The following is a 12,039-nucleotide window of genomic DNA, read 5'->3' on the forward strand; positions in this document are numbered from 1 at the left end:
GTGGGATGGGATCTAGCCCAAAAGACATATTATTCCTACATGTTCCATTAGTAACATTCCCTTGAGATGTTACTGCGAATTTTGCTTGTGTTTAATCTTTCCCGATTAAAAATCATATAGGAATTCCTTCTAAAATGAGCGAATTTATTGGATTGATTTATTAATAGTCTTCGTTCTTCTTGACTCAGCGCCATTGATTCCACTATTATTAGTGAGGAATAATGGAACAATTCCTTTATATTTATAGAGATAGGGGACATAACCTCAATCGACTTCCTTCATTTTTCTAGTATTTTGGTGTATTTGATTTTGAAAAATGTTGTCGATGCTCAATAGTTAAGTGAGGGGCACGTGGTCGCTCCATATGCTAATCGCTGTGATTAGAAGCTAATCAGAACGAATATTTAAATGCTGTGTCTTTGATCCCCTAGCGGTAGGGCAGTGACTTCCCAGTTCCAACATAAACCCTGTTTTGGTGGCTGTTTTCTAGCAATCAAACTTTCATATTTTCTCAATATCACTAACCAACACAAGGAAGAAAATGAAACAAGAGTAAAAAGACAAAAAGAATAAAAGAAACATAAATTAAGCCAATAATTTTGAGATCATCAATCCCATTCAGTGTCCCACAACTGTTTGGATTCACGTATTACGTTAATATTATAGCACACGAACACAATGGCTGAAATGCAAGGAATAAAGTCACTCAACTGAGCATGCTGCATATAAATTTTCCATCCGACATCACTAACTTCTCCCATTTAATGACTGCATCTAGTGGTAGAGGACTGAAACTCCGAGATGGGCCATAAAAGTGAGGAAAGACATTTGAGTCATCGACAGCTTCATAAACCGACCCATTCCCAAGCTGCAACAAAATAAACCCTATCATAACAGGAAAACTTCTCTCATCTGTTGATCAAACATAGCATATTTAGATTAGAAAAGCCATAAATCTTGATTGTATTATCAAACATGATGATCACCATGCACAAGAGAAAAAAAAAGTTGGTTCTCATAAATGGTGAAGTCAAGAATGCAATACTACTAACCCTTTTAGCATCGATCTGCAGCAAGTACAAATCATCCTTAACGTTCAGGAAAAAGTTCAGCAAAGTTGGTTGAACCTGCAAGTTCAAAATTTTCAAGTCAGAGTGATGATAAAACAGACTCAACTAACTGCAATCTAAAGATGAAAAATTAACTAAATGCAATCTAAAGATGAAAAACTAACTGGTCTCTAAAATATGCAAGGTTACAACTCTAATATTAAATTAGATCATTTTTATCTGTATATAGAACACCAATTGAACTATTGATTTCTTACATGATTTACCGAGCTCTAACAAAATCTGAAAGTATTTCACTTTAAACATGTAATATAAGTTCCTGAAGATAGCCTTCTTTTCTTCTTTTTCCTGTCAGGAGTTTTGATATTTGGGTGATAGTTGGGACCACGAATGCTAAATCATGAAAGTACACCCTACTTCCTAAATTGCATGTCAAAACATAAAGTGCTCTATAACAGATGCTTTCCAAGGTAAGGAAATAGATAATTGAGCACCTGAGGCAATAAGAACTTGAAAATTATATTATGTGTGACAGTGTGAGGTATATTCTCATGTTAGGTGGTTATTAATCAACAAACAAGTAGCTCTTTATCTGAGACTAATTAAAAGTTATTTTTGCATTCACTTGGCAGAATCTAGAAACTTAATTCATGATTAAACATGAAAAATAGAAGAATCCAACACAAATTTTCTTGATCAGATAATTCTCATTTCGAAACTTGATTTTTCTTGTACACTCCTAGTTGAAAATCAATTATCATACCAGGCAGAGTTATCATGGATAGAAGTCACTCTGCATTCTAGCAGGCAGAGTTCTTATGGATAATATTATGCTTACTCATGAGCTTGTGAAGGGTTATGGAAGGAAGGTGGTATCTCCAAGATGCAGGCTGAAAATAGATGGGCAGAAGGGTATGACTGTAGAATGGGTATTCTTGGAGCAGGTGTTAGTCGGTCTAAATTTTCTTGTTCCCCGCCAAGAAGGGCTGAGACAAAGGGATCCTTCATCTCCATTCTTCTTTGTCTTAGCCATGGAGTATCTAAGCAGATCCTTAAAGAAATTGCAGCCAGACTTTAGTTATTAACCAAGATGTGAGAAATTGAACATCATACAACTGGAGTTTGCCGATGACCTCTTATTATTTTGTAGGGGTGATGTGGTATCAGTGCAGCTATTGTTTAACAAGTTTCAGGACTTCTCTATATCATCTGGATTAATTGCCAATCTTGATAAAAGCTCAGTGTTCTTTGGGGGTGTATGTCTAGTGATTCAGCAGGAGATTCTTAATGTCTTAGGCTTCTCAAAAAGTGATCTCCTCATCAGATACTTAGGGGTTCCACCGAATTCTAAGAAACTTTCAGTTAGCCAATGCCAACCATTGATAGAGAAAATCTTGAACAAGTGACATCCTGGACTGCTAAACTGCTGTCCTATGCTAGAAAAGTACAGATTATCAAAAGTGTGTGCTCTTCTTAATCCAAACCTTTTGCTCTCAAATTTTCCTGTTGCCTACTAAGATAATAAAGGTGATTGAAAGCACTTGTATAAGGTTTTTCTATGGACAGGAGGAGTGGAGGTGGCTCATAAAGCTCTAATAGCTTGGGAAAAACAATCTGTTTTCCCAATCTGCAGGAGGGTTGATATATTGGATATCAAGATCTGCAACTCAACAGCAATATGCAAATTACTGTGGAATCTTTGTTGCAAAAAAGATAACTTGTGGATTCATTGGGTGCACATCTACTACTATAGTAAAGGCAAATCTATCTGGGACACCACTGAGAATGAGAAGCAAGCCTCATGAGTGGTGCAAAAAATACTGAAGGCAGAGAAGTTTGTTGAAGAAGCAGGCTGTAGCGAGGACTCTTTTCTGGCATTGCAAAATTCTCTATCAGGCAGATGTATACTCAGAGATGACTTTCAGAGGGCCAGATGGAGTAGACTCGTGTGTCGATATTCATTCTAAGGATCGGCTAGCTAAATGGTGGTTGGTAGAGAATATGAGTTGCCCTTTGTGTGATACTGTTGCAGATGAAAACAACTCCCATTTGTTCTTCATCTGTGCTACCTCTACAACAACATGGTCCAAAGTACTTAAGTGGCAGGGCATTTCCAGAGCACTAATGGAATGGCAGGCTGAGATTGAATGGGCTACATCTCAGTTCAGGGGAAGAAGTGCTAAAGCTGAGGTTTATAGAATGTGTTTGGCTGCTGCAGTTTATTCCAATGGCAAGAAAGGAACATTGAAGTTTTTCAGCATATACAGAGGAGTCCAACTGCTATTGCTAGACAGATAGTACACGAAGTGTTCTATAGAGACTCTATGAAGGCAAGATTAGCTGGACTTTGCAGTTGTTAGATTTCTATCCAGACTAGTTTTGATAGAGGTGTAGCCAGGACCGGTAATAGGGATGAAATACTGAGCTAGGGAAGAGAGTAGAGAATACAAGACAGAGGAGTTTGAGTCCTGGTGCTCAACTCCGCTGATTTGTTATTTCTTGTACTGTATAGTTTTTCAATTTGTAAAAAATATACTTACCAACCCGAAAAAAGATTATCATACTTTCTACTTTGGTTTATTTAAATATTGTGTGCAATTACGCAAGATGAAAACTTATGTCTTATGATATTCATTAAAAGGTGAACTTTTACCATCTTTTGGATTCACTGTCATTATAATACGATAAAATTTCAAAGTTTACAATAACTAGATTGCACCACGTGAGACAACTTATTGTGGAAAGTGGGAGAACCATAAAAAGGATACCCATGTTGTCACTAAGCATGATTCCTAGGTAGACGACCATGTTCAGCCAAATTAGATGTTTGAGAGACCAAATAATGTGTTTCATATTCAAGGTACTAAAAGTTAATGGCCCAACCTCCTTTGAGCTAAACTAAACTCCAGTTTTGCTTCACTTTAAAGTGTCTAGTCGCTGACAGATCCTTTTCATTCTTCTATTTCTACTCTTCAACAACAACAACAACAACATACCCAGTGTAATCCCACAAGTGGATCTTGGGGAGGGTAGAGTGTACGCAGACCTTACCCTACCTCGTGGAGGTAGAGAGGTTGTTTCCGAAAGACCCTCGGCTCAAGTAGCCCTTATCAAAACATATGTAAAAGAAGAATCAGAGAAAAGGATAAAGCATAGAGAGAAAGGAACAGTAACCACAACAAAATACAGAGATAACTGAAGTACAATAAACAACATGTAGTAGCAGAAATCAAGGGGCCAACAACTACGAGAATAGTGCTAATACTACTGGTATGCTAGGGTAAACCTATCTCATGTGACAGTGAGACGACGCTCGACTACTTACTACCCTAATCCGCGACTTCCATAACTTCCTATCTAAGGTCATGTCCTCAGTAAGCTTGAGATGCGCCATGTCATGTCTAATCACCTCCCCCCAATGCTTCTTCGGCCTACCTTTACCTCTCCTGAAGCTACCCATAGACAACCTCTCACACCTCATCATTAGGGCATCCGCATCTCTCCTCTGGCATTTCCAAAAGCTAATCCTAATAACAACTTAAGTCTAGAGATAAGGGTTTAATAGGAGTAATCACGTAAGACATAGACTCCCATTTTTTCTTAACCAAAGATGTGAAGAACACAAATTCCAATTGACATGAGTCTCAGTCACAATGACCTAAGAACTGACAATTGGTATCATAATCAGATAAGGGAATGCATGCCTTGAGAAACAATTCGCACACACTCCCTTCCCAAAAAAAAGTCAATACACTAGGCACTACATTTAGCGGTTGTTTGGTTGCGAAACAAGTTATCCCAGGATTACTTATTGCCAGAGTAGTTATCCCGGGATTGTTATCCCACCATCCCATAGGGATAAAAATAACACAACAATCCCGAAATAACTAATCCTGGGATTAGTTATACAGTGATTTTATCCCAACCAAACGTGGGATAAATCATCTCAAACTTAATCCCGGGATTAATTATCCCTTATCCCTCGTACCAAGCGAGCCCTTATATTTATTGGATGCCGCTAAAATATCAATATTAAACCTGAAACTCTCAGCAAATAGCCAGTGACCCAAAGAAATTGATATACGGATAAGGGGCGTGCAGTAAATACGGTGAGTAACAAAAATGGTTAAAGAGCCTCACATAGCTATAGCTAAGTTAAGAGATAATAGAAATACTACACAATAACTCAAACCAACAAAATAAAAACTAATCGAATTTTTATCCCAATTTCCAGTTTCACTTTATGCTTACAAAACGTCTATTTCTTGTGAAGCTAATCCATGGTGATCCCATCATTCTTCCACACCAGAAAGTAACTCGACTGACAATTACAGAGCATAGCATCAGGAAATGTACTAGTGTGTCACTTTGGTGATTTCTGTTGCTGCACAGTTTAAGCACCTTCTTGGTGCTATTAGTAATGAAATTGTTTTAATTAGTTATAGGTTAATGTTTCATTATTTAGTAATGAAACTTTAACTTTTACCTGACCAAAAACAAAACAAAAAAAAAAACTCGACTAACAAGCTAGAGCAACTTCATGTAAACTATAGGTGCAAAAATTGTCAGAATCACCAAGGAACATTTTTTCAACTTTAACCCCGAACATCAGCAGTGCGATCAAGAGTATTATTTCCTACCAAATGTATCGGAGAGCCATACATGCGACATGTCCCTATCCCATATTCATGAAAATCTCAGGTGTATATGATAAAGCTTGTGTGATTAACCATCAGGCACGAATTCCTTGAGCTTTATAATTGCGAATACTATGAAAATAACTTTTAACCTTCAATTCAAAATAATAGCAAGCCACAAGGATTAGGGCGAAGCTCAACTTTTAGTCAAAGCTCAACATTTATCCTCGTATGAAGTATTGTTATTCTAAGGCAAAGCTCTATGTAGTCCTTTCCATCTTGCTCACTAGTGACAAAAAGTGGACAAAGAACACTGATGCATCTACAATCCTTAAAAAGGTGTATCTATCTCAACATCACAAGGGTCTACAGACACAATAATTGCATGAATAACACTGATGTACCAATAATCATTAGTAAGTATAGTTATGTCACATGACTAGAGTCAACTGGCATAAAAGTTTGTTGTTCGAATTCTGGCTCTTCAAATTCATGTGATTTATGTTTTGCAATCATAGCACTTGTTGTGACAGTAGGACGTCCAACAGCATGATTTCTTGAGGCAACAATGGGCCTATTAGCAACCAGAGAGATAGATGGCAAATTCGGAGGAGTTTACCTAACATGGACTAGCTTCACAACAACAACAACATACCCAGTATAATCCCACAAAGTGGGGTCTGGGGAGGGTGGAGTGTACGCAGAGAAGTTGTTTCCAAAAGACCCCCGCCTCAAGAAAAGCTATTCAAATCAGTCCTAAGAAAAAGAAATAACGAAAATGAAGAGGCCGTGGCAAAAATAGTATCGAAAAAACTATGGAAAAATATTAGAACTTGATCAAAAATATTATAGTGCAGTTAGGTCATGATATGCCATAGAAGAAGTGATTGAGCTGCCAATTTTTTCAGTTAATTAGTTGTACAAACAATAACAACAAAAAATAATTAATACGTGCCTTGAGAAACAACTCGCGCGCACTCCCTTCCCAAAAAAGGTCAATACACTTAGGGGTCGTTTGCAATATGTTGTGTGGAATAGGGGAAATAGACGAAATGGGTGGGCGGCTTAGTATTCTGAAAACTGGTAATTAGAACTGCAACCAGAAAAATGTAAATGAATGTGCAATAATACATACAACAAGAGAAGAGGGAAGGATAGAGAGTAACCTAACCTGGTGGAGCTTACTGAGATGTATACAGCCAGTGGTTCGGTCAAGCTCCCCGCCAAAAGTGCTGCCTGTTTTCTGCAGTGATTCCCACTCATCCATCGTACTGATTCGGTACACGAAATCTTCGCTTCGAGCCATCCTTCCTCTACTTGGAACGTTGGAACCCCCAGATTTCACCTAAGCGGGAGTCCGCGACTTATGTAGTACCAAAAAAAAAAAAAGTTCCATATATGCCCGCGGACTATGCAAAATTACACAGATTTGCCCGTCATTTAAAGGTCGGTCCGCCCATGCCTCTAGCGTTACAATATGGGCTATACATGCCCTTACACTAACAGAACCCACTAAAAGTCAGATCCCTTTTTTTTTCCACCCAAAGCCGCGAGCCGCCCCAAAATAACCCGACCCCCCACCAAATATAACCCATCCGCCTCTTTCTTTTCCCTCTCATTTCCCTGTCTCTTCTTCACTTCTTACATTCATCTTCAATGGTGATTTTCCTATTCTCGAATTAGAGTTGTAAATTCCCTTTAGATTAAGTGACATTTTAAGTAGTTTAGGAGCCTGTTTGGATGGGCTTATGCCTATAAGCTGTTTGCAGCTTATAAGCTAAAAAAAATAAGTTGGTAGGCTAACTTATTTTTTTGGCTTATAAGCTGTTTTCAGCTTATAAGCTGCTTTAGATAAGCTAAGTCAAATGGGCCCAATTATTTTTTTGAGCTTATTTTAAGCACAAAATGACTTTAAGCTGGCCAGCCAAACACTCAAAAAAGCTGAAAACAGCTTATAAGCAACTTATAAGTCAATCCAAACGGGCTCTAGGTCTATTGTTTGATTTTGCTCTATTACTGCTAATGAAATGTCGCAAAATTCAAGCTCTTCAAATAGCCATGGTAGGGTTTGTGGATGTGGAGTTGCTGCACTCCATCTAACTTCGTGGACTCCAAATAATCCCGGTAGACGCTTTTTCAGGTATAATAAGCCCAATGTAAGTTATTTCTTCTCTTTTTCATCATGTAATTTCTTTTGCGATAGATTTCTTTTTGAATTTATTTTTATGTTTGGTTGCAGCCATTATCTTGTGGATACTGGTTCTGGGAATATCAAAAAATTTCAGCAAGAGCTATCTAAGTGATCAACAAATTAAAATCTAAAAAGGATGCTCTCAGTAGTGAAAACAATATTTTGAGGAGGCAAAATGATGCTCTTATTAATGAAAACAAGCTTTTGAAAGATAAAGTTGACTCTCTTCAACTTGAAGCTTTGAAGGAAATTGTTGATGAACTTGAGGCCAACTCTTCAACAATTCATAATGAGGATTTTAAGGAAATTGTAGATGAACTTAAGGCCAACTCTTCAACTATCGATAATGAGACTTTTAAGGACGTAGTGGATGAGCTTGAGGCTTTCTCTACTATTGATAATGAATATTTTAAAGAAGTAGTGGATGTGGTTGATGCTTCTTCTATTGATGGAAGTGTTTGGAATTTGTGGGGAAAAGTTTATCTTATATTATTGGGTTGCTTTGTTTGGTTTGTGTTTTGTTACATGTTGTGAGGGAAGATTTGAAAAATTGATGTAATGTAAGGTAAGGTAAGGTAATGTAATGGTTGGAACATTTGGTTTGTGGCTTTTGTAGTTATGTTATTTAGATGCAATGTAATGTAATGGTTTAGTTGCAAATGTTTTGATGTTTGGAATGGAATGAAAGTTTGATCCTTAATGTTTTTGAGCCTTCATGTTCTTGTTCCATTATGCCATATTGTAATGTAATGGTTTAGTTGCAAATGTTTTGATGTTCTTGTTTTTGTGTCTTAAGTTTGATCCTTTTGTAGTTCTGTTTTTTTTGTGCCGTATTGTTACTTGACTTCTGAAACAATGCCTTCAAGACCAATGCACAAAAAACAGAGAAACATGATCTGCAGCCCAAAAAATTTGCAGTCGATTTTGTTTTATAGAATCAGATATGCCCCTACACTATGCGTGTCTGAACAAATCTGCCCTTAACTATGTGAATCTTCACAACATCAGCAGCCCAAACATAAAAATCCACACATCTACTAAAACAGAGCACCAGAGTTTATACAAATTCACATCAGATTTCATAATCAAAACATTCACACAAAAACTTGCAAAGACTGATTTTTATACACATACTAAACCAAGATTGCATTCATTTAATTCGAAAATAAATTTCATAAAGAAAATACTTAAAAAGAAACACGGAGATCTAGTCTATCACTATGATCTCCTCCTTCACATTAACAAAGAAGGCTATGTGCTCGTTAGCGTCATGAGCGTGAAAACACAATACAGTTCCTTTTCTAAGTCCATTAGCATCAATAAATTCCTTCCGACCTTGACAGAGTCGCTTATACGCACTAACTTTATATGTCATATGGTACACAAGACCTTCATAAAGAACAATTGCTCCACGTTCATCATTTGGAATGAATTCAGAAATATTACTAGGAAATATGAAATCATCTTTGTCAACATATGATTTTGTCAATTTCTTCTCAAATGTTAGACCCCGTATTTTATACGTCGAGTTATTCGCGAAGGAATTGACGTGAGATAGAAACCTCAGATTCTTAATTTCTAAACTAGACCTAATCGGTTATAAATCCTACTTAGTATAAAAATGTTATTGGAGATTAGGAACTACTTAATTGTGTTGTTAAGTAAAAATTTGTGGCAACAATGAGTCAACAAGAGCAATAACGTGCCATGTCCAAAAGATGACTCAAAATCATCTAAAATAAGGCTATTATGGAAGACATACAAATATGCATTTAAATGTTGATTCATCCACTATACTTTCATTATATTGTGGACAACCAAATTGAAAGAAAATAAGAGGTGAGGTTCGGCCAAGGTGGCTGAAATTGGGGGAGAAAAAGTTGAGGCATGCATTTGAATATTGAAGGCATGCATTACTTTATGAAGGCATGCATTATTTTATGAAGGCATACAAGTTGGATGAGTCATTGCACATTTAAATATTAACCATTCATCCTTGTATGATTGCAATGGACAAAGGTTAGTGTATGATTCATTCACTACACATGCAATTGTCTTGTAAACAATTAAAAGGGAAGGAAAAAGGAAGGGGCATTCGGCCAACACCTAGCCGAAAGTAGTAGGAAAGAATTGAATTTTAGTTCAAAGTTAATTGAGTGCTCAATGTCATGAGTGGAGAATGTGTTGTGTCCAACTTGTAGGCATCTTAGTTTAATCAAATGGAAGACTAAGATAGATCATCTTCTCATTTCAACTTTACAACACAAAAATAGAAAACATAGAGAGAGAGAGAGAGAGAGAGAGAGAGAGAGAGAGAGAGAGAGAGAGAGAGAGAGAGAGAGAGAGAGAGAGAGGAGAGCCATTCGGCCAAGAGGGCTGAAATTTAGCTCTTTGAGTCTTGATCTAAAAATTATTTTCCAAGGTGTTTCAACCCTTTAGAAGGTCCCTATAAATGTGAAGATAGTCATTGGAGCAACAAGAACCATTATCATTTCAATTCACAAACTCTAGCCAAGTTGAGAAGTCGAATTATCAAGGTAAGATCTAACTTTCTTTTACATGTGTTAAGGGTGATGTAGATGTGTGAATATAAGTTTCATGCATGAAATGATGTGTGTTGATGTTAGAACATGATAGTAGCCATGGAATTATATATGTTGATGTTGAAGTATGGTTGTAACTTGGTGAACATGAATTGCATACATAAAATCATGAATGTTGGTGTTGGAATGATTATGTGGCCGTAGGGACTGTTTTAGTGGAAATGATGGACTGATTTTCTTTAGTAATTATGGTTGTTGCTATCATAGATTGCATGGTAAAAAGAATGAAAAGAATTGGAAGGTTAAAGGTGAAGTTGTGTTAGTATGAAAATAAATCGAATCCATGATTTTATGTGTGTGATGTTGAAGCATAGTTAACCGTGTATGGACTGTTTTTGTAGAAGTTAGTGAACCGATTTTACTTGATATTTTTATTGTTATTGTCATGAATTTTATGATGGAAATAAAGGTGTTTAATGGTTGCAGTTGGAACTAAAGTCGTTTGTGAGTTGTTGTAAGGATTATAGTGATGACGATGTAGCTTAGTTGCGTATGAATTGATGATGTACATGTCGTGTGGTTGCTGGTCATAATTCACTGAAATTATATGAAAAGAAGACATGAAATAATGTGTAAGAATCGTATGTGGTTTGCTTAATATGTTCATAAACGTTTGCAAGAATTCCGAGCATCTTTATGTTGTTGGTTAGGGATTGTTTTGGAAGTGTTGTTGTTTTGTTAAGTTGGAAAAACTAATTATAATTAAGATTATGCATTGTGTTGTATGTTGGATGGGCTGTTATAAAGTTGTTACATGCAAACATTAAGGCTACGAACTATTAGGAATAACTTGAGAATGTAGTAGCCGTATGTGAATCGTTATTGAGTGTTGTGAATGTGGGCTGTTTGGAATGTTGTGTGGGCTGTCCGGATTGTTATTGAACGTATGATTATTGATGTGGGATTGGTTGTATGTAGTTGGTTTGGCTACAAGAGAAAACGTCGTCTAAACATCTAGAAAGGAGTTACTAACGTTAGAATACGTTTTGAATCTCCCCGTAGCTTAACCATAGTTGTTGGCGTCTTAATATAGGTTGAAGTATTATTGGGCAGCGTGTACATATTGTGTGACAAATAAGCGCTAAAGGTATGTGAAGCTAACCCTTGTTTCTTTTGGCATGATCATTGTGAAATGAATATATGATATATATACGATTCCAAAGGAAATTCCTATTCCTAGAGCCACTAGGATGGCTATTGATCTTGATTCACATAACTTATATTTTGCTTCATATATATTGATATGTACACATGATTTCAAAGTTCCATTTTGATATAATCCACAGGGACATCCGAAAGGTATATGATATGACTATTATTTGAAATTGCGAACGATGGTTCATGTTGACTATCCTATTGAGTCCTTAAAAATGTTTTAAATTGCATATAATTCCTCACTACTCTGCTCGTGCATATCTCAATTTATCTTTCACCGAGTCCCGGGCCGGGTATGTTATCGTGCACACTTCCACTGCATTGTTCACCGAGTCCCTCACTAGAGGGCCGGTACGGTATACATATATATTATGGTGTTATGC

At 36.8% G+C, this 12,039-nt stretch overlaps 1 protein-coding gene across 2 annotated transcripts; it reads right to left on the reverse strand.

Annotated features, from left to right (window-relative positions):
- Positions 1-567: 567 nt before the first annotated feature.
- Positions 568-7,081, reverse strand: LOC132608869 (uncharacterized). 2 transcript variants are annotated; one of them, XM_060322651.1, is made up of 3 exons: positions 6,879-7,078; positions 1,053-1,127; positions 568-868 (listed from the first exon to the last, which is right to left on the reverse strand). In XM_060322651.1, exons 1-3 carry the CDS (start codon positions 7,011-7,013, stop codon positions 707-709), a joined length of 372 nt encoding a protein of 123 aa, XP_060178634.1. In that variant the 5' UTR covers positions 7,014-7,078; the 3' UTR covers positions 568-706. The 2 variants fall into 2 exon arrangements, with proteins under 2 accessions (XP_060178634.1, XP_060178638.1); XM_060322655.1 differs by having other exon boundaries at positions 772-912; positions 6,879-7,081.
- Between the last annotated feature and the right edge of the window lie 4,958 nt (positions 7,082-12,039).

Source organism: Lycium barbarum, chromosome 1, assembly GCF_019175385.1.
Source record: "Lycium barbarum isolate Lr01 chromosome 1, ASM1917538v2, whole genome shotgun sequence".
NCBI lineage: Eukaryota > Viridiplantae > Streptophyta > Magnoliopsida > Solanales > Solanaceae > Lycium > Lycium barbarum.

Excerpts from the sequence above, each read along its gene's own strand:
- LOC132608869 (XM_060322651.1), bottom strand. The coding sequence starts at position 7,013 with ATGGCTCGAAGCGAAGATTTCGTGTACCGAATCAGTACGATGGATGAG. Across the intron at positions 1,128-6,878 it reads ATCTCAGTAAGCTCCACCAG|GTTCAACCAACTTTGCTGAA; the intron begins GTTAGGTTACTC and ends TTGAACTTGCAG. Across the intron at positions 869-1,052 it reads TGCAGATCGATGCTAAAAGG|CTTGGGAATGGGTCGGTTTA; the intron begins GTTAGTAGTATT and ends ATTTTGTTGCAG.